The sequence below is a fragment of the Lissotriton helveticus genome, chromosome 3_1 (assembly GCF_964261635.1).
Source record: "Lissotriton helveticus chromosome 3_1, aLisHel1.1, whole genome shotgun sequence".
NCBI lineage: Eukaryota > Metazoa > Chordata > Amphibia > Caudata > Salamandridae > Lissotriton > Lissotriton helveticus.
Genome location: NC_136061.1, coordinates 916559266 through 916582641, shown reverse-complemented (window position 1 = coordinate 916582641; position 23376 = coordinate 916559266). Strand labels below are relative to the sequence as shown.

Sequence of the window (23376 nt, the reverse complement as noted above, 5' to 3'; positions counted from 1 at the left end):
TCAGAGAAGCAGTCCAGCAGAGTGGCAGTCCTTTTAGCATCACAGCAGTTCTTCTTCCAGGCAGAGTATCCACAGGTCCAGAAGTGTACTGAAGAGTTGGTGTCTGAGGTCCAGTATTTATAGACAGTTGTGCCTTTGAAGTGGGGAGAAGCTTCTATAGGCATGTCTTTGAGGTGCACAGTTGCCCTGTCTTCCTGGTCCTGGCTTCAGACTAATTACTGAGGGTATGGAGCCCGTTGTGTGTAGGCAGAACACAGCCTATTCAAGTGTAAGTGGGGCTGTGCCAGCTCCTCCCAACCACGCAGCCAGTCATGGACCATCCAGGCACACCTTAGCTCCCTAATGTGTGTGGCTGTTTAGGAGGAATACACAAAACTCAACTGCCACTTACACCCTGTCATGTGACCTGGAGACAGGCTGCAGGCACCAAATAGCTAAGGCAAGAAAATGCCAACTCTATAAAAGTTGCATTTTCCGAATGGCAATTTAGAATTTGAGTTCACCATAACTTAGGAGTTTAACTTGTGATTCCAGAGACACCAAACATGAACTGGGTACCTATTCCCATTTGGAAATTACACTTATTTAAATATAATAAGGTAATTCAAATGTTATCCTGTGGGAAAGGTAAGCCTTGCAGTAGTGAAAAATGAATGTAACTGTTTTTAATTTCCAGGACATGTAAAACTAACAAGTACTTGTCCAAATTTGAAATACACTGCACCATGCACTTGGAGCTGTCCAGGGTCTACCTCAGATGTGATATTTATGTATTAAAAAAATAATGTTTGGGCCTAGCAAAAGGTTTATTGAGCCAGGTTAAATACTGCACACAGAGGCCACAATTGCAGTCTTGAGACATGTTTAAAGGGTTATTTGAGTGGGTGGCACAATCAGTGCTCCAGTCCCACTACTATCATTTAGTTTACAGGCCCTGTGCACATGCAGTGTCACTTTACTAGGGACTTATAAGTGGATTAAGTAAGCCAATTCAGTATAAGCCAATGTTACTACTTTTTGAGCAAGGAGCATAAGCACTGTAGCACTGGTTAGTGAGGGTAAAGTGCACAAAGTCCTACGGCCATTAAAAACAGGAGGTCTGACGGCAGATAGAAACACCAAGCCTGACAGGTTTAACACCAGATATAAAAATATATACATATAGTTATGTATATATGTATACATATTTTCTTAGTTGACCACTAAAATGCATATGTCACAAGTTCCACTTTCTTAATCTATTTTCCCAATGTGATGTCATTAGAACTTTCCTAGTGAGACAGTGATCATATGAAGGTGTGCATGACAAAGGCTGTGGAGGGTCTTGCTGCATTGAAATTATGACAAAAATTGGGTAGGTGGGAAGAATAAATGACAGCATGTAAGGGCATCGAAAGTTATGATTAATCATGTTTTCTATTTATGAACACACTCATTGAAAATGTACCGCAAATGTTGTTTCTTTTTTCCTGATCATCCTATTTTCTACACTCAGTGATACCTTTGGGAGAGGGAAGGACAATCACAATAAGCAAAGATGATCTTGAAGGTAACTTATTTTTGACTTTCTTAAAATGTGAACAAATAGTGTATGTTTTATTTTTTCTGAAGCCACGTCCAGTTGGAGGGTGAAGGTTCTCCATGGTTTAATATATGACTTCATCATGCAAGAATCATATGAAACGTCTGCATTACAGGAGCTGGCATAGTGTGGCAAGAGCACAAAGCTGCTGCTAGAATTGCACTCCTTCAGTGACAAAGTAGGGAATGGTCAAAGGCAGGAGCTGAATGGTGATTAGGTACTCATCCTGTGTCTGCCTCACCATAGTGCTAATTACTATAGTACCTGCTATTGGAAAAGCAGGATATTTAGAGGATGAAATGCCACCAGCCTATTTTAACGTTTACACTTTAGAATATTTACCTCTGCAAAGACACATATGTATATTTTACTCCATGGGAATTACTAGATTACAGGCTAGGGTGAAGGATAAACCCAAGAGCTGAGGGAGAGTATATGTGTTTTCTACTTTACATGCTCTCTTCTGAGATTCTTAACTTACTACACTCCATGATACCAAAAACCATTTCACTTTCAGTTAACTAATTAAATACCGTAGGTTCTTTTTTTCATAGACATGTCTCCGCTTCAACTTTAGGATTATACAACATTATTTCTAATATTGTGCATGTTACAAAAACTAAAAGTGCTTCAATTCACATAGAAAGTCTGCAGTATTGGACCCGGCGACTAAGAAGAGAGACTAGGAAAGAGGTTAAATAAAGCGATATGTTAAAACTGTTCACTTATATTTATAACAATCTGTGCGGTAATTAAGCTGTCCATGATTGATATTCATGCACCCCAAACAGGGCAACTCAGTGTTCTTCAGAAATTTATTGAAATAAACTTTTCTGTGAAAGACTGTAAAAATAGAGACGTGAAATTTCAAAGTGTTCCTCGTCCAACTTCATGGAGAAATACATTCACAGAGCTAGTGAAGTTGGACATTTATTATTCTTTCAAAATTAAAAAAATGTGGGAAAGGCAGAATGTGCTGCTCATGTGTGAAAAAACACGTTTGGTTCGCGTTGAGAAGTTAGAATTGCATATCACTATAAAATTACCTTACACAACAAAAAATATTCTTATGATAATTTACTTAGCAATTTTAACTTTACAAAACTCTTGAAAATGTTAAAAACATGTAATTGCCATTTTTCAAACTTACTAATGATGCCCCTTAATACACGCTATCCGCAATATTTAAAACTGTTAAAATAATGTACTTTGTTTTTTAAATCCTTTTTTTTAAAACAATTTATGCTAATCAAGAAAATTCAGAATAAACATCAAGTTTAACTAGGAAAATGTTGCCAGCGAATAAGAAGAAAACCATTTGCGAACTTCTCAAAATAGCACATCTTTCAAACACATAACCCCTTTAATCTTTAAAAATGTATTCAAAATGATGCTGCTTCAATGTTATTCATTTGGAATATTTTTGTTTTAGATTGTAGCATGTTTTAGGCTGGGCTTCATTTAACTTGTACAGTTATAAGGCAGCTTTCAGCCATTTTTAAACTAAAAGAACCGTACTGTTTGTCGATTTTATTAAACCACCAGTTATCAGACATGTACAGCCACTTAAAGAGGCGATTGTTTGTGATTTTTAAGATTAGGTTGGTGTACCTAATTCATAAACACCTCTGTGACCTAATGTTTTACAATTCAATGTCAACTGTTAACCCCTGAAAATAGCAAATAAGGACAAAAAGGAGCTGAATACTATTCACTTGATATATATTAAACATGTACATTTGTTAAGTGTGTAGAAAATCATACAGGTATCATGACAGAACGTAATTCTCAGGCTAATACAGCTGTGCTCTTCTATAAAGAGTAACGTAAAGTACTGTGTGTCCAGAAATGGGAATGTTTAGATTAACTTCAGCATGCAGTTTATTGTCGAAATATATTCAGTCAAGGGGAAAAGAAAAACAGAAATGAACATGACCATCATGCAGTACAGACAAAAGGAGCAACAGGCAAATTTCTCAGTTAATATGGAAGATTCATAAGTAGGACCATATGGTAAAAGGTAAATATACCTGTGGAAATGTATTCTTGCACCTCGGTGTAAATCTACATTTTTCTGCTATTCACCATTTCCGAGTATAGATTTACACAAAAGTGTAGACTAATATAAAATTTAAGAATAAATCAGCAACTTTTCACTGCGGTGGAGATCTCTCTATAGTAAAGTAGAGGGGAAATAGTAAACTTTATTCATTCTTAATATTTTAATGTGAAATAAACATTTTAATTAAATTAAAATAACCACGAAACCAAAAATAATAAAATACTCATCACATTAAATGTTCACTAAATATTTCATGATAAAATTATAATGAATTATATATACATGCATACATATATAAATATATATATACATATATATATATATATATATATATATATATATATATATATATATATATATATATATATATATATATATATATATATATATATATATATATATATATATATATATATATTAACAACACAAGGTAGCCCAAGGAGAAACACCACAAGGCAGTAGATTCCGTTCGTTTATTTTCCTTTTTCAGCAGCTTGCAAACAGGCTTTCAGCATAACTGGCATTGCTTGATATAAATGGCCAAACGCGTTTCAGGAACAGAACTTCCTTTCTTCAGTGGCACAGGATGCAATGAACACAGAGCAGCATTGCTTACGCATATATAGAGAGTACCTGCCAAAGTGGGCGTGGCCATCATGGCCTTCTGGTCTCCGTAGTTCGTGTTACTTTACCCAAGTGGGTCCGCTCTGTGCTCACAATTAAAAGCAATTTTGATGCCCCAGTGGGTTAATGACAGTGTCTGTTGTAAAGTCTGCACCGCTTTCCAGCTGCCAAAACACGAACATTTCTGTCTCCCAAGTACCGACTCCTGGTGGGTCTTCAGTACAGGCCCGCTTGAAGCAGCAGTGGGCGTTTCTCCGCGGCAGGCAACGCCGCTCAATATTAACAACACAAGGTAGCCCAAGGAGAAACACCACAAGGCAGTAGATTCCGTTCGTTTATTTTCCTTTTTCAGCAGCTTGCAAACAGGCTTTCAGCATAACTGGCATTGCTTGATATAAATGGCCAAACGCGTTTCAGGAACAGAACTTCCTTTCTTCAGTGGCACAGGATGCAATGAACACAGAGCAGCATTGCTTACGCATATATAGAGAGTACCTGCCAAACCACGAACTACGGAGACCAGAAGGCCATGATGGCCACGCCCACTTTGGCAGGTACTCTCTATATATGCGTAAGCAATGCTGCTCTGTGTTCATTGCATCCTGTGCCACTGAAGAAAGGAAGTTCTGTTCCTGAAACGCGTTTGGCCATTTATATCAAGCAATGCCAGTTATGCTGAAAGCCTGTTTGCAAGCTGCTGAAAAAGGAAAATAAACGAACGGAATCTACTGCCTTGTGGTGTTTCTCCTTGGGCTACCTTGTGTTGTTAATATTGAGCGGCGTTGCCTGCCGCGGAGAAACGCCCACTGCTGCTTCAAGCGGGCCTGTACTGAAGACCCACCAGGAGTCGGTACTTGGGAGACAGAAATGTTCGTGTTTTGGCAGCTGGAAAGCGGTGCAGACTTTACAACAGACACTGTCATTAACCCACTGGGGCATCAAAATTGCTTTTAATTGTGAGCACAGAGCGGACCCACTTGGGTAAAGTAACACGAACTACGGAGACCAGAAGGCCATGATGGCCACGCCCACTTTGGCAGGTACTCTCTATATATGCGTAAGCAATGCTGCTCTGTGTTCATTGCATCCTGTGCCACTGAAGAAAGGAAGTTCTGTTCCTGAAACGCGTTTGGCCATTTATATCAAGCAATGCCAGTTATGCTGAAAGCCTGTTTGCAAGCTGCTGAAAAAGGAAAATAAACGAACGGAATCTACTGCCTTGTGGTGTTTCTCCTTGGGCTACCTTGTGTTGTTAATATATTTATATATATATATATATATATATATATATATATATATATATATGTGCGCAGACTCCAAGGAACGCCACTTCTAATCCCAGCGCAACCCAGGACTAGCGAAGCAAACAGGAGACGGACCACAGCTTACAATTCACAGGTCTTTATTGCAGGAAAGGTTGGTAGCAAGAGGGCAAGACGCGTTTCGGGCTCCAAGAGCCCTTGATCACATGCAATGACCCAACGGTATTTTCTTTTTTTTTTTTTATAATGCAGTGAAGCCCGCCTCCCCACCAATTTTCAAACAGGTCACATGATCATAGCAATAGGGAAAACACTCTATAGTGTCGCTGAAGACATATGCAAAAGCACAAAATAAATTACTTTACAGTGAAAAAATAACTCAGCATGATGGAAATAATTAAAAGAACATTTTCAATTAAAAACCATCTATCTTGTGTCGTTTCAATAATTATTTAAGGATAAATCCCTTTTAGAAACATTATGCATTGTACAAAGCAGCGACCTGTACATAATAGGGAAACGGGTAAAATTGAAAGTGCAAATGACAATAATCATTGAATCATAGTCTATAATTCGTGGAGTGATTGTATTGTGTACAAAAATGCGATAAAAGGGAGAGGAAAAAGTGCTAGAAGTGCATATTGATAGTAACCTGTGTATGTAATGCATAAATGCTTGTTACGACATTGAAGGAAAATATTTGCCTTACATATGTTACGTGAAAGCATATATTGAAACATTTAATACTGGTTTAAATACTTATAAAAAAGTTTTTTTTAAATGTAGTAAAAACACCCTGTGTAAAAAAAAGTGCTAAAAAATCACACATCTAGAATAATAAAAATACATCTATATATCAAATCAATTAATTACTATATACATAAGGAAGCGGAAAAGATGGAATTATCATTCGAGTGGCTAACAAGGAACTTGACTAGCCACTTCTACTGTTATACATGAACCCAATATGTAAACTGAATACTGAAACATTGACCATCTCCCTAGATCACAGGGAATCTGACATATCTAGGGAGCAGAAGGGATGCTGGAAAAAATGTATCCTGACCAACTAGACTTTAATTATGGAAGCGAGTCTCTAGAGGAAATGGCACAAATCCTCAGTATTATTTAGCCCGTTGGGCCACTTGCTGTCGTACTCGAGGATGAAGCTTGACTCAAGCCGCCTCAGTTTGAGCTCGCGGTTCCCTCCCGTTCTGAGTTTAGGGACAGATGCCACCACGTAATATGAGAGACAATTGATATCTTTATTGTGTATGCTCTCAAAGTGGCGAGCCACTGGGTATGCCTGATCACAATGTAAGATGGCACGAATATGCTGAAGGACCTTGACGTGCACTTGCTGTTTTGTACTGCCTATATAATTAAGGCCACAAGTGCACGTCAGGACATATACTGCGTATTCCGTCTTGCAGGTATGGCTGCCTTTAATCAGAATTTCAGCGGTGGAAAATGGGGTTCTGTAATGTGTTTTGTTAATTCCAAACTTGCATGCTCTGCAAGTTGAGCATTTTCGGAACCCTGATGGTAATAACCAATTAGGTTTTTGTTGTAGTTCTGGACTACTTTGGTCCAGAACTGCACCCATACTCTGTGCCCGCCTGAAAGTGACCAAAGGTTTGTTTTGGCAACATGCATCCCAAAACAGTATCTGTTAGGACAGTAGACCAGTTCCGGTTAATTATTTGTCTAATTTTGGTCTCCTGACTGCTATAGTCTGTTATAAACCTGGGACAGTCTACGCTATTTACGCTGGCATAATCTGTGGCCATATCGTTCTTATTGGTGGTGTCTGAGAGTAGACTGGCTCTAGAGCAACTTTCTGCTTTGGTCAATGCTTGTTTGAACAGCCGGTCTGAATATCCACGGGCCTTCATTCGGTGTTTTAGCTCAGTGACACATCTACCAAAATCCTCAGTAGAACTGCATATTCTTTTTAGCCTTAGGATTTCTCCATAAGGTATGCTGTGGATAGTATGCCTGGGATGAAGACTAGAGGCATGGAGCGTGGTATTGCCTGCAGTGGCCTTTCTATGTAGGGTGGTTTGTATCCGCTTGTTGTCATCCATATACATTTTGACATCCAGAAATTCTGCTTGTTTGGCACTTATACTGGAAGTGAATTTTAGATTAAGGGGGTTGTAGTTGATCTCATCAATAAATGTACGTGCTTCATTTTCATCCCCTTGCCAAACAATAAAAATGTTGTCAATATAGCGGAGATACTTTACAATTTTCTCCCGTACCCATACTCGATGTGTGACATTGGGGACCCGCTCCTCCCACCAGCCGACGTGTAAACACACATAGCTGGGGGAGAAGCAGGCCCCCATAGCCACACCTCTCAGCTGTCTCCAAATCTCCTTGCCAAATGAAAAGTAATTATTACCCGGACACCATTCAATCAGGCCTAGGATCACCTTATAATTGTTCATAAAATTCAGCAGGTCTTTGACCAAGAAAGTAAGTGACTGCATTTAGACCACAAGAATGAGCAATACTCGTATACAACTGTTCGACATCAAGAGTAATCAGCAACATATCTTCTTGCCAATCCAAGTCCTCTATTTTTGCTAAAAAGTCACTTGTATCCCGGACAAAACTGGGAAGGTTGTTGACCCAGTTTTGTAAGAAGAAATCAATATATTGACCGACATTTTCTCTACAGCTGTTTATGGCGGAGATAATGGGCCTGCCGGGAACAGGCGATGTCCCTTTGTGAATTTTTGGGATAAGATAGAGGACTGGCAGGACTGGATGTTCATTATACATACATTTGTACTCGTCAGCTGAGATAAGGCCTTCCCTGCGATATTTTAGAAGCAGTTTGTGTAAGCTTTCATTTGCCTTCAGATACTCTTTGTTGGTTGATTTTATGTAGCAAGCAGGGTCTTGTAGCTGCCTTTGTGCCTCTGTAGAATAATCCGATTTGGGCCAAATAACAATGTTACCCCCTTTATCTGCAGTTTTCACTATTATATTGGGGTTATCTTTAAGCTTTTTCATAAGTTCAAAGTATTTGGCCTTTTGCACATTGTACTTCTTTTTCTTTTGATTGTTGATTTTTTGTACAACTCTTTGATATCTGCAATAATGCAATCTTGGAAAACATCCACCGCATCTTTAGTCATGATAGGCACAAACTCTGATTTTCCTTTGAATGGCGTGATACCTGCACCTTTTTTAATCATGTTGATTTTTTCTAATCTTTTTTGTGTGCTTGTGTCAACATCACCAACCATTGTTTGAGAGTTTGTTGCATGGTTGAGATCATACATATCAAGGAACACTGGTACGTCACATACTGATAATTGGGGTTCATTATCAGTGTTGTTGGTTCTATTGTTGGCTTCAGTACCATTAGTAGACTTTAATTTTTGTAGCGCAAAGAATTTTTACCAAACTTTAATTTGCGAATATATCGGTACACATCGACTCTAGTGGAGGCATATTTAAAATTTTGTTCGGGGCAGAAGTTCAAGCCAAGCTCCAAAAGTTGCTGTTCCGCTTTTGTGAGGACTACATCCGATAGATTTACAATGGATCTCCCCATCTCTACTTCTTCTTTTTCCATGATTGTTTTGTCTTTTTGCTCTGTCCCCCTTTGTTTGTGTTTCCTTCTCCTTTCGCGTCTTTTTTTATTTCTGCGGGTGTTGCTGCATTTTTTTGACGCGTCTCAGTGTACGCAGTCTTTCGGCTACTAAATATATATATATATGTATATATATATATATCCAAATGTAACTTGCTCAAAGAGTGAAGTGCCTCACACGAAGTTCAGCTTTAACCTTATTTATTTAAAAACGGCAACAGCAGAGGCACAGCCTACTGAATTCGTAGGTCTTTAACAGCCTTTTGCCAGACGCGTTTCCGGAGACATTCTCCCTTTCTCAATGGCAGACACAGAAGGAAAGAAACAGCTGCCTTGTCTCCCACATTCAATTTAAATATTCACAACACCGCCCAGCAGGGCGTGTAGCATCAAGCATTCTGGTCAATGTAGTCGGGAGCTGAATCACCGCTTTTGCAATGCTTTCCTAAATAAATGTTCCTTGTATAAGGTTCCCGTCCTTCTACCTAATTCCCAAAATCCATAAGGGGGCCGACATACGACCTGGTCGGCCCATTATCTCTGCTATTGACAGTTCGATGGAGAATGTGTCAAAGTATATTGACTTCTTCCTTCAAGATTTTGTCAAGTCTTCAGATTCCTATGTATAAGATTCTTTCGATTTCTTGTGCAAAGTGGAGCGGTTTTCCTGGGGTCCAAACATGTTATTGATGACTCTTGATGTGTCGGCCCTATACACCTCTATAAGACACTGTGACGGATTGAAAGCCATGGAATTCTATCTTAACAAATGCACCCCCAGTTCAGTGGCTCACAACAGGATGCTACTGGACATTACTAAGATGTGTTTGGAACAAAATGTTTTCATCTTTAATGGTGTCATCTACCAGCAGGTCAGAGGTGTGGCGATGGGGGTCTGCTTCTCCCCCAGCTACGCGTGTTTACACGTTGGGCTGTGGGAGGAGCAGGTCCTTTTTGGCCAACACCAGGAAATTGCTACCCACAGTATTTTACTGTACCTGCGTTATATAGATGATTTGTTCCTTGTTTGGAGGGGCACCCTCGAAAGTGCCATGGCTTTTGTAGAGGTAATCAATAAGAACAGCATTCATTTGAAGTTTACCTCCAATATCAGCTCCAGATCACTGTGTTTTTTAGATGTAGAAGTATTTGTTGAGAATGACAGCCTAGCAACTAGATTGTACAGGAAACCTAGTGCTGGCAACACAGTATTGCATGCCAGTAGCCATCATCCGGCACATCTGATCCGGAGCATTCCCTTTGGGGAAATGCTTCGGATCAGAAGAATTTGCAGCACGGAGGTAGAATGCACAGCAGCGCAAGAGGCAAGTAGACTACGCTTCTTGGCCAAAGGCTATTCAAACACAAGCCTACTCAAAGCTATTCAATGGACCAAGTCTATTACTAGACAGGAGGCTATGGTTCCGAAGGATAGAGCTATGGCAAGGGTTGATCCACTGTTGGATAAGATTCCTGAAGTACCTTCCCGTATTATACTGACTTACAATCGTCAGCATGGGGAACTGAGCAAGATCTTGTACAAAAATTGGAACCTTGTCCAAAGTGATCCAATTATTGGACAAAGAGTGACGAACAAACCATTGTTAACTTTTCGTAGATCACCCTCCATGGCCAAGGCGCTAGTTAGGAACACCTTGGAGCCTCAACTGTCTACCACTTGGTTGTCTCTCAGCAAGGGTTTTAAAACATGCCCGCAATGCAAGGCCTGCCGATATGGTAGTAATAGGACACATTACAGCAGTCCTTTTCGGCAGGAACCAATTGCCATCACCAAGAGGTTGACCTGTAGGACTGATTATGCCATATATGTGTTGGAGTGTCCATGTGGGTTGAAATATGTGGGCAGTACTCGACTACCCGCCCACAAGCGGATACTCCAACACATACAGGCTACTGTGGGACATGACCAGACCTATCCGGTTGCCAGGCACTTTGAAGCCAAACATCTAGGCAGTCCTGATCAGCTCCAGTATTTTGTCATTGATACAGTAGAAGTATCAAGGAGAGGAGGGGACTGAGAGGCCAAACTCCGTCTCCTTGAGACTAGATACATATTGGAGCTAAACACAAAGAATCCTAATGGACTGAATGACAGGGAAGATCTGTATACCTGTATTTAGGTTTCTTAAGAAATATTTTAGCCTGTCCGGATAGAGACATCAACTGAATGGTTTTAGCGGAATTTAATAGAAATATTTGGTTACATGAGCATTAAGTAATTTTTACACAAATTTGTGACTTTTTAATGATCTGTTTTGTCTTGCGCCTTTTGCACTTTATCTTTGTACTTTGCACATCACTTATGGCACTTTAATTCTTTGAGCAGACATTTATTTACTGAATGGCCCACTTGGGCTGTATGCATTTGAAGTTAATCCAGCTAAAAAAATGTATCAGACAATGTTGACATGGGAATGCTCTTTAAAATTGAGCTTTAAATTGTGCTAGCAATTTGTTTGCAAAGGACAGTGGGACCATGACGTATTAGTTTGACCCTACACAATACAATGTAAGAGCAGATTAGATTATTCTCCTATTTATGATATTAGCCGTTATGGTATATAGGAATTTCTCTAAATACGTTATCTCCTGTGATTTATTATCATGCAATTAATTCAAAACTTTTTTTAGGTTTGCTGCTATACAGGTTGTTTTAAAATTTGATACACTATTTATCTATTCATGTATTGGTCGCATTGACGCAAATTTGCACAGTATTCTCTCCATGTCTATTGTCTGCTGCTTCGCACTGTCACTTAAAATAGTCTGATTCTGGGCTTGCAGTTTGTCATGTGATCAAGCCTCCTTTTGAGGCAAAACGCGTCATGGCGGTGTTATGTTATGTTAGGTAGATTTTGTAAAGCACTCTTATCACCCAGGGGGTTCCAAAAGCTGGAAAAGATGAGTAGGCCAATCAGGCTCCTATCTGAACAGCCAGGTATTTAGTTTCTTGCAGAACTCTAGTAGGGATGGGAAGGTCCTGATGTGATGTGGAAGGTAGTTTCAGGATTTGGAGGCGATATAGGAGAAAGAGTGTCGTCCTGATATGCTTCTGCGAACGCAAGGTATCTGTGCAAGGTTGAGGTTGGCTAAGTGCACTGACCTGGCTGGTTGTGGAATTTAAGGCAGTGGTTAAGGTAGGCAGGTTTGGCATTGTATAGGGCTTTGCATGCGCGGATGAGCAGTTTGAATTGGCAGCTCTTCTGAATTGGTAGCCAGTGTAGCTCTCTGAAGTGGGGCATGATGTATGCACTGCAGAAGATGTTGATGATGAGTCTGGCGGTGGCATTCTGGGCGATCTGGAGTCTTTTTATGAGTTAATGTGTGATGCCAGCATTGAGTGCACTGACTGTAGTCTAGTCTGCTGGTGATGAGGGCCTGGGAGAATGTGCATCTGTTGTCAGTGGGAATTCATTTGAATATCCTGTGGAGCATTCGTGGGATGAAGAAACAGGATGAGGTGATAGCGTTCACCTGTTTGACCATCAAGAGTCTGTTGTACAAGAAGATGCAGAGGTTTTTAGTGTGGTCAGTGGGGGTGGGCGAGGGTCCTAGGTTGGTAAGCCACCAGGAGGAGTCCCATGAAGAGCTTCAGTACCCGGAGATCAAGACTTCTGTTTTTATCAGTGTTTAGTTTTAGACAGTTTAAGACAGTTCTATTTCATCCAGTTTGCTGCGTATGACATGATGGTGGTGAAGTTGGTCCTGGTGGTGTGGTTGTTGTCTGTGAGAGAGAGGATGAGCTGAATGTCATCTGCATAGGAGAGAATGTTGATTCTGTGGGAACTTATGACAGAAGTGTAGGATGGGTGGCTGACCCACTGAGTCCTGTTGGAAAGAAAGGAGGCAAGCCATGTCAGGGGGGGGGACCTTGTACTCAGGAGTTGTGGAGTCTTGTGATGAGGCTGCTGTGGGAGACGGTATTGAAGGCCTCAAAGAAGCTGAGCAGTTTGAGTTCTGTGGTTTCTCCGTTGTCCGTGATGGTCTGGATGTCATCAGTTGCTGCAACGAGGGCATTTTCTGTGCTGGTGTTGCTGCAGAATCCAGACTGTGAGATGTCTAGGAGGTGGTCTTGTTCAACAAGATTTGGAGAGTTTTTTGTTGATAGCTTTGTCCACGACTTTGGATGGGAAGGGCAGGAGCGAGATGGGTCTATGGTTGCTGGGCCCTTTTGGTTCTTCTGTAAGTTTTTTCAGGAGAGCTGTGATTTCTGCATTTTTCCAGTTACTCTGGAAGGTTCCACGTTGGGTGGAGACATTTATGATGGCAGTGAGGTGGTAGCTTATCTGAGTTCCTCGTAAGCTGTAGATATTATGGGAGGCAGGGGTCTGTGGAAGCCGTAGTGGATTGTTCTCATGGTTTATGCGGTGTTTCAGGGGTGAGGGGTTTCCAGTTTGTGATCTGGTGGTCAGATTTGGGGGCAGTGGACAGCTGATGGATAAGTTCCTATATCTTATGCTGGGGGTCGTAGTTGCGGTAGTTTGTGAATAGCAACATTCTTACTCTGGTGTAGTGTTTTTTTGTATTAGCATGTTTTTCCATAAATCACTCCCTAAACCCTTCCTATTTTATAGCAAGTCGTGGGAGATCTTCCTATAGCAATTACAGGCGAGAAGGAGGTGAAGATTTCAACTATGAGGGTCACTGAGAACCGTCAAGCATTGAAACCAGTCAAGCTTTCGCAATTTGCACAATATTATTCATAATATACCCTTGCAAACATGCTAAATAATATGCAGGTATTTGCAGATTTATTGGTATTCTATCAGCTGGAAATTGTGCAGTTCTTTTTGACCACCAGCAAATAGCACGACTTCCGCTAAACGATTTGGTCAAACAGTGTCAAACTGAAGAACAAGATTTTTCAAAATGTTAAATATTCTTATCCCAATGTTGAGAGGGTATAAAAAAAACTTAGGAGAACATGATGTTGTAGAAGTGCAATTGAATACACTTTAATATGGGAAGAATAATGGTTAATGGGTAAATGCTTGAAAAATCCATCTCATCTATATAACATAAGGGTAACACCTCAGGTACCAGGTATGCCCCCTTTAAGGTAAGCCTATTCATTGAGCTTATTATTTCTAAATGCAAAATGTGCAACTATTTCAGTAATAAATGGCATGGGGCTTTAAATGTTGTGAATAAATCAATATCGTTTTTCTTATCTCATACACTTGTATGTGTATAGCCTTGTAGAAACCTGATTTGTCAACTTCTACTACCAATATTCCTTTTGATACACTTGTCACCTGAAAATAACATTTTAAAAGTATTACCGTCGATTTTAACTGAACCAGCATCTTTTATTGCCAATATAATTATGATGAGATTTTTTTTATGAAAGAAACAATAACAACCACATAATAAAAAACTATTTTATGTAACATTGTTAGAATAATAGAGGTTAAAACCCTTAGTCCAGTGGTTACTATGTTTAATTAAAATAAATTAATTGTATATTCAAAATATATTTTCCTTTCCGGTTACTATAGGATTGTATTTTATGCAATGTTTTATTTATACTTTAAATAATAAGCTTGTTATTCTAATGTGTTTATGCAAATTATTTAAGCATTTACTTTCTATTATGACTTTCTATAGAAGACATCAGAATTCCCCTCCCACCAACAAATGTGCATGCATGTGAGGTCAGTGAAGATTATGTTGTCATTGCCTGGGAAGAGCCAGTACCAAGAGGCAAAGAGCCACTCACTTACTACATTGAGAAGGTGAGAGACTTTTTAATATGTGATTAAAAGTTTTTAAAATATTGTTCTGGTGTTTAGGTAGGGCCTAACGATGAATGGTTGGCGATTGCTGAAAGCAACATTTCCAAAATAAGTAAAGCAGTTTTATCTGTCAGATCGACCAAAATAATATTTGAACACTTTCAATCTAATACATCGATTAATGTTAATAATTTGAGAAAATGTGTGCTTAAACTACTCTACTCACCCTTAGGCCATAGCTGGAAGTGCTAGCTGGCAGAGGGCTAATTTGGACAAGAATGTTGATTCCCTGAGGTTTACAGCACTGGACCTTCTGAAAGGAAAATCCTACTGTTTCCGGGTGCGATCTGTTAACAAGTATGGAGTGAGTGAACCCTCCTTACCCACTGAGCCAATTTCTCCAATATCGACATTAGGTAAGTTAACAAAATTATTACACATTATAGAAATCTGTTTATAGTAGAGGGTGTTGTTAAAATAGGTAATGGTAAATGAAGGCTGTATCCCCTGACCAAAAGACTATTTACATTTTATACTCCAACCAGTTCAATCAACCAATCAATACAATTTTATTGTGGAAATACAAACATTCCATCAAATGTACTTTCAATACACTTCATCATTAATGTGAGATAAAGAAATGGTTAACATTTAGGTCACCTTCCTTTTGTAGGAACCCACAATATAAAAGTCACCCCATTCCTGAAGTTAACGTAAACTCTTGCAAAACCTTATAATAGGGAAACCAGCAATGGTTACAAGTCCTTTTAAAGAGCTTTATTTTTGACTAAAAGCGTAATCTAGTTTCAAAAGGCCACTAAAGACTCACACACAGTGACCAGATTGTACAGTCCTTAAAGATAGTTTGCCATGCATTGGCATATTTTTTTTTATCTCAAAAGATGTACCTTGTGGAGGTAGCTTCTTTTAACACATCATCTCCAGATTATGCAACTATACAAGAGTGTATTTTCATAATGTCACAAACCAATTTGCTAATGATAATGTCCATCTAATCTAGTGAGGCCTCTGAAGCATGCCCATATAAATATGATAAGAACTTACACAGTGCCTTAGTTATGATATGGCTTTCTGGGGTCTCACAGCTCCCCTTAAGTGCCTTCCATAACAAATGGCAAAAAAAGGATTAATTGAACCCATCCCTATAAGGAGCAGAGAGTTCTTTCTAATTTAGTCTGACATGTTTACAAAGGTTGCACAATATTTGGTGGAGAGAGAGAGAACATTCATAATTTCTTCCAAGTTTTCCAAATAGGTAATAGTTTTGCAATGTATCATGTGATATCTTGAGATAAGGGCACCAAACTCTCATTTGGTTCTTTTTCTGCCTCCCTGGATCAAGGCAATCTCACTTTGGACCATATGTACGATCTCTACCTTTTGCGAGTTCCTAATTGGGACTTTTTGCGACTCGCAATTAAGAAGTCGCAAAATGCGATTCACAACAGTGTGTTTGACACGGTTTGCGATTCCCAGTAGGTCGCAAATTGACCTCCCTCATCATTATTCACGAGGCAGGTCGCAATTTGCAACCCATTGGGAATGGGCAAAATCATAGGGATGGTGACCTGCTGGGGTTAGCAGACCACCATGCCTGTGACTCAGGCCCGGTTCTAGCGGGTGGGCCGGGTGGGCCAGGACCCCCCAAACATGAGCCCCACCCAAACATAAGCCTTGGCCCTGGCAGTGACAGCATGAAGGCCAGAAGTAAATGGCCTCTTTCATTTAAAGCGTTCCTCCGAACATTGTTGTTTTTTTCTCCCCCTTCTGGTAGTTGTGTGATTGGGCCTGGGCTCTCTCTCACAGGCACCCCCAATCACGCATCTCCTTTTAGAAAGGAGGGCTTTGTCCCTGACCACTCGCTCAGGTAAAATAGGGGTGTGGCTAAGGGAGCAAATCCTCTCTTTGGCACCGGGTAACCTTAACCGTTCTGCTGTGTGGATATTGGAGAGAAAAGTTGTTTTCTCCAGATTCACATTTCCTGGCCTCTGCAGCTGCTTATCAGATGGGGCTGTGCTAGGAACTGAGCAGGTGAGAGAATGTCTGGCTAGTTGTTCTTCTTTTTAAAACCATCAGGGAAGGCCCAGCAAAGACACATACTTCCTGTATGCTTTATTTAAACAGTTTTTATCATTATCAAGGCTGGCTCTACCATGGGTGTAAGACAACAAAACAAATGTCCAGTTAACTGGTGATTAATGATAAAACCCTCTTAAAATATACTGCCCACCAATATGGATGACACGTGATTCCTACATCTTGACCCTCATTGACTTATGTGGCATTCCCTGTAGATTGATTTACATACTTGCATGATTGATTGTCTCTGTATAATGTGTTCATGATGTAAAGTACTGTGACACTCTACACTGATATGAGTAGCGCTATACAACAAATGAAATGCATATAAGAGATGGGTTACGAAGAGATGACGAACGCTGGTGGAGGGTGGCAGTGAGGGAATCCGAGGAGGAGATCATGAGGGAGAGCCTGAGAAGTGTCACTTGCCTTCTACTCCCTCTTCTCATCAAAGGGACATTACATGGCTAGACATATAAGAGACAGATCGGGCCAGCAGTGTTCCACCCAAATGCAGCCTTAGGCCCACCCAAATAAAAATTCCTGAAGCTGGGCTTGCTGTGACTGCTTTTTCAGTAAAACATGGTTTTTGTAATGCAGCAATTTTCCGTAAAGGAAAACGATATGCATTTCAATTATTTAGACTAGGCAGTGGTCCCTGGGATACTAGTTCTTGTATCCCTGTGTGGAGGATCTACTCCGCAATTTGTGAAGGAAGGTTCAAGACATTGTCAACAGGATAATTGACGTCAACCAGAATGATTGATATTGTATACATGGCGTTCGTGTCTTGATATAAATCTATATTGCCTTTAGAATTTGGAAAACCTTGTTTTTTAGCACAAATGTGTTGCTTACATTACATGTTTGTAGATCACAGACAAACATACACCATAAATATCGAATCTTTATATCCACACTGTTCAGGATCACCTGTCTGCACTTTTTGAATTAGTCATTCTTATTCAAACCATTTACATTCCTGAAGAAATTAAATCTTGTATTTTAGTATGGTCTGGAGCTGATCTTTTAAACTCACTTTTATCAAAATTAGAATTAGTACACAATCATTTAGTTTTCATTTTTTGCTTTGTAATACATTGCAAAGTCATAAAACGGTTCTGAACGGCTTATTCTGGCATTCTAAATGGTGCACAATTAGTAGGAATACTTCAAAGTGTAACATATACTAAGGCTTTGCTGCTAGATTGTGCCTTCAAATAGAAAACATCAGACATGAGGATACAGACTTCTAGCTTTGACTGATAAGTGCATGAGAGATGGAAAACAGAGCTTTACGAAACAATGCACTGTGAACTAAAATGCAAATATTAAAGTCCCAAGTAGTATTGCTTCTCATCTTATCAACTATCATTTATATATAGTATGATTCCACTTCATCATGTCCTAAAGGTATTTCAGTGTGCCTGCATATGTATTTTACCAAACAGTGAAGAATTTGCAATATTTCTATCTATTCCACTGAAAGAAGTTATGATTCAACTTTCTCTGATGTTCACTGAATCATTTGCATGGACACATAAGAGCTGATCAAGTGGTGATACCTAAATGACATTAATAAGGAGCTTTTGCTGTGTGCTAGATAATGAAATTAGAAATAAATTACAACATGTTTAGCACTGTGATCTAAACCCAATATATTGTGATACCAACTACAAAAAGGTGAAAATATAAGAGATTCTTATTAGATTTGTCATTTTCCATGGAAGAACATGTCAGTTTGATCTTGATGAACCCAGGTTGCTGTGTGAGGTTATTGAGATTGCTATATCTATTCTTCACAACACCGCCATTACAAGGGCAACGGTGGATTTAAATTTGACTTCATAGCTGCACTCTATTCTATAAAACAAATATTTTTTTAAAGAAAACCAAAGTACAGCTGTTGCCCAAAAATGGCTGTTATGCTATGAATTATTTGAGTGCTGCAATATCTTCTTTGTCTCCTAGTGAAAGATGTAGTATTGTCTTATGATACCATACAAGTGAGGATGTGGGAATGCACCACAATGTCTGAAAACAAGTTGCATTTTTTATCCCTTGTAGAAAATGATGAGGGTGTCTGTCAAAACCTGACGGATGACTTACCTATTATATTACAAGTTCAATCAATAGGCTGTAATAAGACAGACAGGTAATCTGCTACATTTCATGGTGGAGTATCCCGTCTGCCAAACTCTACAAACAGGCCCTTCATTCTTAACATGTATGCCCTCTTTAGACCATACATAAATGTGGTGGTTGCAACCTGTGAGTTCTTAGAATGCAGCTAACAGGTGGAAGGGTGCAAAATCAGAAGTATTTAGTTCAGCAATGAAACAGAATATGGCTGCCTTCACATCTCATTGAGTCAAACTTAAAATAAACAAAATGTTGACATATACAGATTTTTTTTTAAATATATATGGAGCCAGATCACAAATTATTTGTGTCTGGCACTATTTCATGTCCTTGGTGGTAAGTTAAGGTAATTCTTGCTCCAAACACCTTTCACCACAATATCATGGAAGCAGGATTTTGCTATACGTAATATGTAACAAGAATGTCAGTGCATATTTGTTATGTGGCATTTTGTTGTGTTGCTGATGTGTTTTCTTGTTTTTTGGCAGCTGTTTTTGTAACTCATTATTGCAGTGTGATGTTGGTGTGGTATTGTGGTTGTGGTGTTGTGTCCTTGCTTCACTGTTTTGTTGTGTCGGGCCCTGTTATGTTGTAACCCCTTGTGTGCTTTGGATGGCCCCCGGCCGTCCGATGTCACGGTGGGCGTGTGCTGATGACGGCCAGGGGCCGTCCGAATCCAGCCCACTCAATAAAACCCCCGCACAGCGTGAAAATTCACACAGCGCAGAAGGGGTTAATTGTATTGTTATGTTGCTTTGTGAATGTTATTATTTTATGTTCTGTTGTTTACTTGTGTTATGTCAACAAATGATGCTACATTTCCGGTCAAAAGCAGCACATGCCTTTAAAGTTCCCATGTCACGCAACCAATTATTATTGTCATAGGTGGTTAAATAGCGCAACTCCAACACTCCAAATATTTAAGTCAATAGTCCACCTAAAACTGTAGCACAGACTCTGTCGTAACATAGCGCTTGCAGTGCTCACTTCACATAACATGATTCACTTTGTCTGGGCCTGTTTAACATAAATTAAATCACATGATAAACAAGAGAACACATGCAAAAGAGCATGACATTTTTTTCACACGTCTGCAACATGCTAGCTGTATGAAGAGGTCTAAAGGTGAAGAAAGGATTCTAGGAAAACTGCTGCTGCCCTGCAAAATACAAAGAAGGTAGGGAGAAGATACAGGACAGGTAAACAGACTGTAGAAGATGAATTGAAATAGGCAGAGGGCTAAAGAAGGCAAAAAAATAAGTATTGCCTGATCCTCCATTAAATGACAGGGTGGTTATTTCCTAAGGCAAACCTACATGTAAGTAAATCTACATGTGTAAGTGTATTTCTACAATTTTTAATAACTTTACTACTTTTGACTATTTACTATTTACGAGTGTAAATTTTCTCAAAAATGTAAACTTACATGTCCTTACTCCCTCAACCAGGGGATGGAGTCAGTAAAAACTAAATTTATGACCGTTAAGTTATGACTTTACAACAGCATTTGACTTCTGCACATTTAGCTGAGACCTCCGCAATTTGGTTTGAGGTCTCCCTATGGTAACTTAAAAGGATTATTAAAGTTAATTAAAGTATAAAAAAATTATTCAAAATATTTATACTTTAAATATTATGTACAATTATTTTATAAATGTATTTTTTGAATGTAGAATAATTGTAAAATACTTAGTTAAAAATCACAGCACTACTAACTAAATTTTAGATTAACTATTTAATTATTGCAAGTATATTTTTTAAGGATTTATTGAAAAAACATTGCCAACCTAAAGTAAAATATTTATATTTATTTATTATTTAATTAAAGATGCTAAAAGTTATGTATACAGTTAAATAATTGAAGTTTTTTTACAATTAAATTAATGTTTTAATTGAAAGATTACTGAAATATTTCTTTTAAATTATTTATGTCTACATTTTTCCAACATTAAAATAAATGTATACATGTTTTTTTAAAGTTTTTTTAATGAATTTATATAATATTGTTTCCAATTCAGTTTTATTTAAAGCCCTTACCTCCATCATTTTTGATGGGGGGTTGTTGCATTGATTGTGCATCGCCATGTGTGGTGCTGGACTTCTTCAAGTTCTGAACTGGAGTACATTTATGACTATTTTGGGTCGTTTAAGGGTCTAATGACTTTAGAAATTCCGTTTAAGAATAGGAATTATTCATTTGTGATTGGGTGCGGGTCCCTCCCTAAATCTCTCACTAGCCCTCCCTTAACAAGGCCGGGACATAATTTTAATTACTCTGGTGTAATCTGAGTAATTTTGGTAATTAAGCGTTACTCATAAGTGCGGAATTTCCAATAATAAGGGAATTTTGCCTGCTTGTGTACTTAAGAGCAATCTGGGAGGAAACCAATCCTAAAACATTTAGCGACCATGAGCGGTCACTCGCTATTTGTGTTGTGCTGCATTTAGCTCCATTTCTAAACGCAAAATGCATTCTCATGTCCATTTTTGACGCAAGGGTGCATTTTGTGCTATAAATAGTGCTAGCTGCTGGGAGTAAGTTTGGGGGGGAGAAAAGTCTACTCCAATAGCACATTTAGCACTATTTATTAACGCAATATACCTTCTTGCACCCATTTTGGATGGGTGGGGCATTTTTGTGTTAAGAAATAGGGCTAAATCCAGAATTACTCTTCTCATGTAACTATGCATAATCTTACAGATTTGTATGGTAATTCTGCGTGATTACACTACACTGAATTACGTGAGGTATGCCCACTCCTAGCCGTAACCCCGCCTTGCTCCTAGCAAAACCACTCCCTTTTGATAGTAAATGTTCCTCCTTTTCCAGCCACTCCCTCATATCCCTCTCACATTTACTATTAAAACATTTATCTATGTGTGAGGAGTTCGCCGCAGTCGGGGATGAGATCTCTGCACTTAAAAGACAGCAGGAGCACAAACCTCAGCTTGTAGGTTTGTGAATAGCATTTTGCAGTATGTTAGAAATACTATTGTAATACTACTAATGTTCTGCAAACTGCACTTTGTGAATAGGCCACAAAGCCATAATCAAAAAATCAAAAATGAAAAGGTTGCAAACAGGCAAAGAAATCAAAAACTAAAACATAACTAACAATATAATTCAAATTTATACAAAATAAATTTACCTATAGCAGAGCAAAACTATTAGAAACGAAATGTAAAATGGAAGACTAGTTCAAATAGAAAAAAGCAAAAGAAGATTACACTTGAAACCAACAAGCAAAGTGCTCAACTTAATGCAAAGACATTTACAAAATATATTCAGATTCGGAAAAAGGGATCAATTGGCTCTATAAATACCCATTTTTATATGTTAAACGAATACACAAGTGATGCTATAACAATAGCTTTGGAAAGTGAAGCAATGTCTTAGGCCCTGATAACAAGAATAGGTGCTATTTATTGCACCTTATAAATAACGATACCACAGGGTACGTTATTTATTGGGTGCGATAAATATTACTTATTGTGAGTTTGTGAGGAGTAACATGTGGATTTCTGTGTCTATTGCATCAAAATGTACATGGTACGGCAAATAACATACATATTTCCCCTGTTAAATTTCGGCATGCTTCGCCCCCAAGCTGAAAAACAAACCACGAAATGGACAGACCCTAGGTTGCTGTTTCAGCCACAGCTGCAAGTGATTTTATCAGCCATATTTCCTGCCAGAGTAATCAGACATTCTAGTCCACTTGTGATTGGGTGTAGCGGAATTCCACGCGGTAATTCTGTTTCGCCCAAATTGTAATTAGGGAGCAAGAGTTTGGTATATTAAAGCCTCCTCTTTCAGTTCATTTTTCTTTATTTGAGGTTTGTTAGAACTTAATTAAAAGCATAAAATGCATTTTGTAACATGCATATCCAAAATCATAAAAAACGGATTTCTTTTGCAGCGAAACCAGCCCCTCCAGACAATGTCATCGCTTACAGAGACTCAAAGACCTCTGTTGACCTCCACTGGGATAAGTCCAAGGATGATGAAAAACTTATTGGTTATTATGTGTATTGTCGGCAGCTTGGAGACACAGAGTGGCAAACGGTCAACAACAAACCAGTGAAGAATAACAAGTAAGCACCAAGAATAAAATGCGAAATATGTAAATAATCAGTGTAATAAACATCTTAATAGGAAGATGTAAAAGAGATATTTAACAATGTTACTTTACATCTAAATTCTATATAGGGTGTAAATGTCCTTCCTGATCCCTTTC

General features: G+C 38.8%; 1 protein-coding gene across 1 annotated transcript in view; it reads left to right on the top strand.

Annotated features, from left to right (window-relative positions):
• Positions 1–23376, top strand: part of MYOM3 (myomesin 3) — a 451709-nt gene that overhangs the window by 256038 nt on the left and 172295 nt on the right. The window contains exons 13-16 of the mRNA XM_078681253.1: positions 1496–1549; positions 14769–14896; positions 15129–15312; positions 23059–23233. Coding sequence (XP_078537379.1) covers positions 1496–1549; positions 14769–14896; positions 15129–15312; positions 23059–23233 — 541 coding nt within the window. The remainder of the gene's footprint in view (positions 1–1495; positions 1550–14768; positions 14897–15128; positions 15313–23058; positions 23234–23376) is intronic.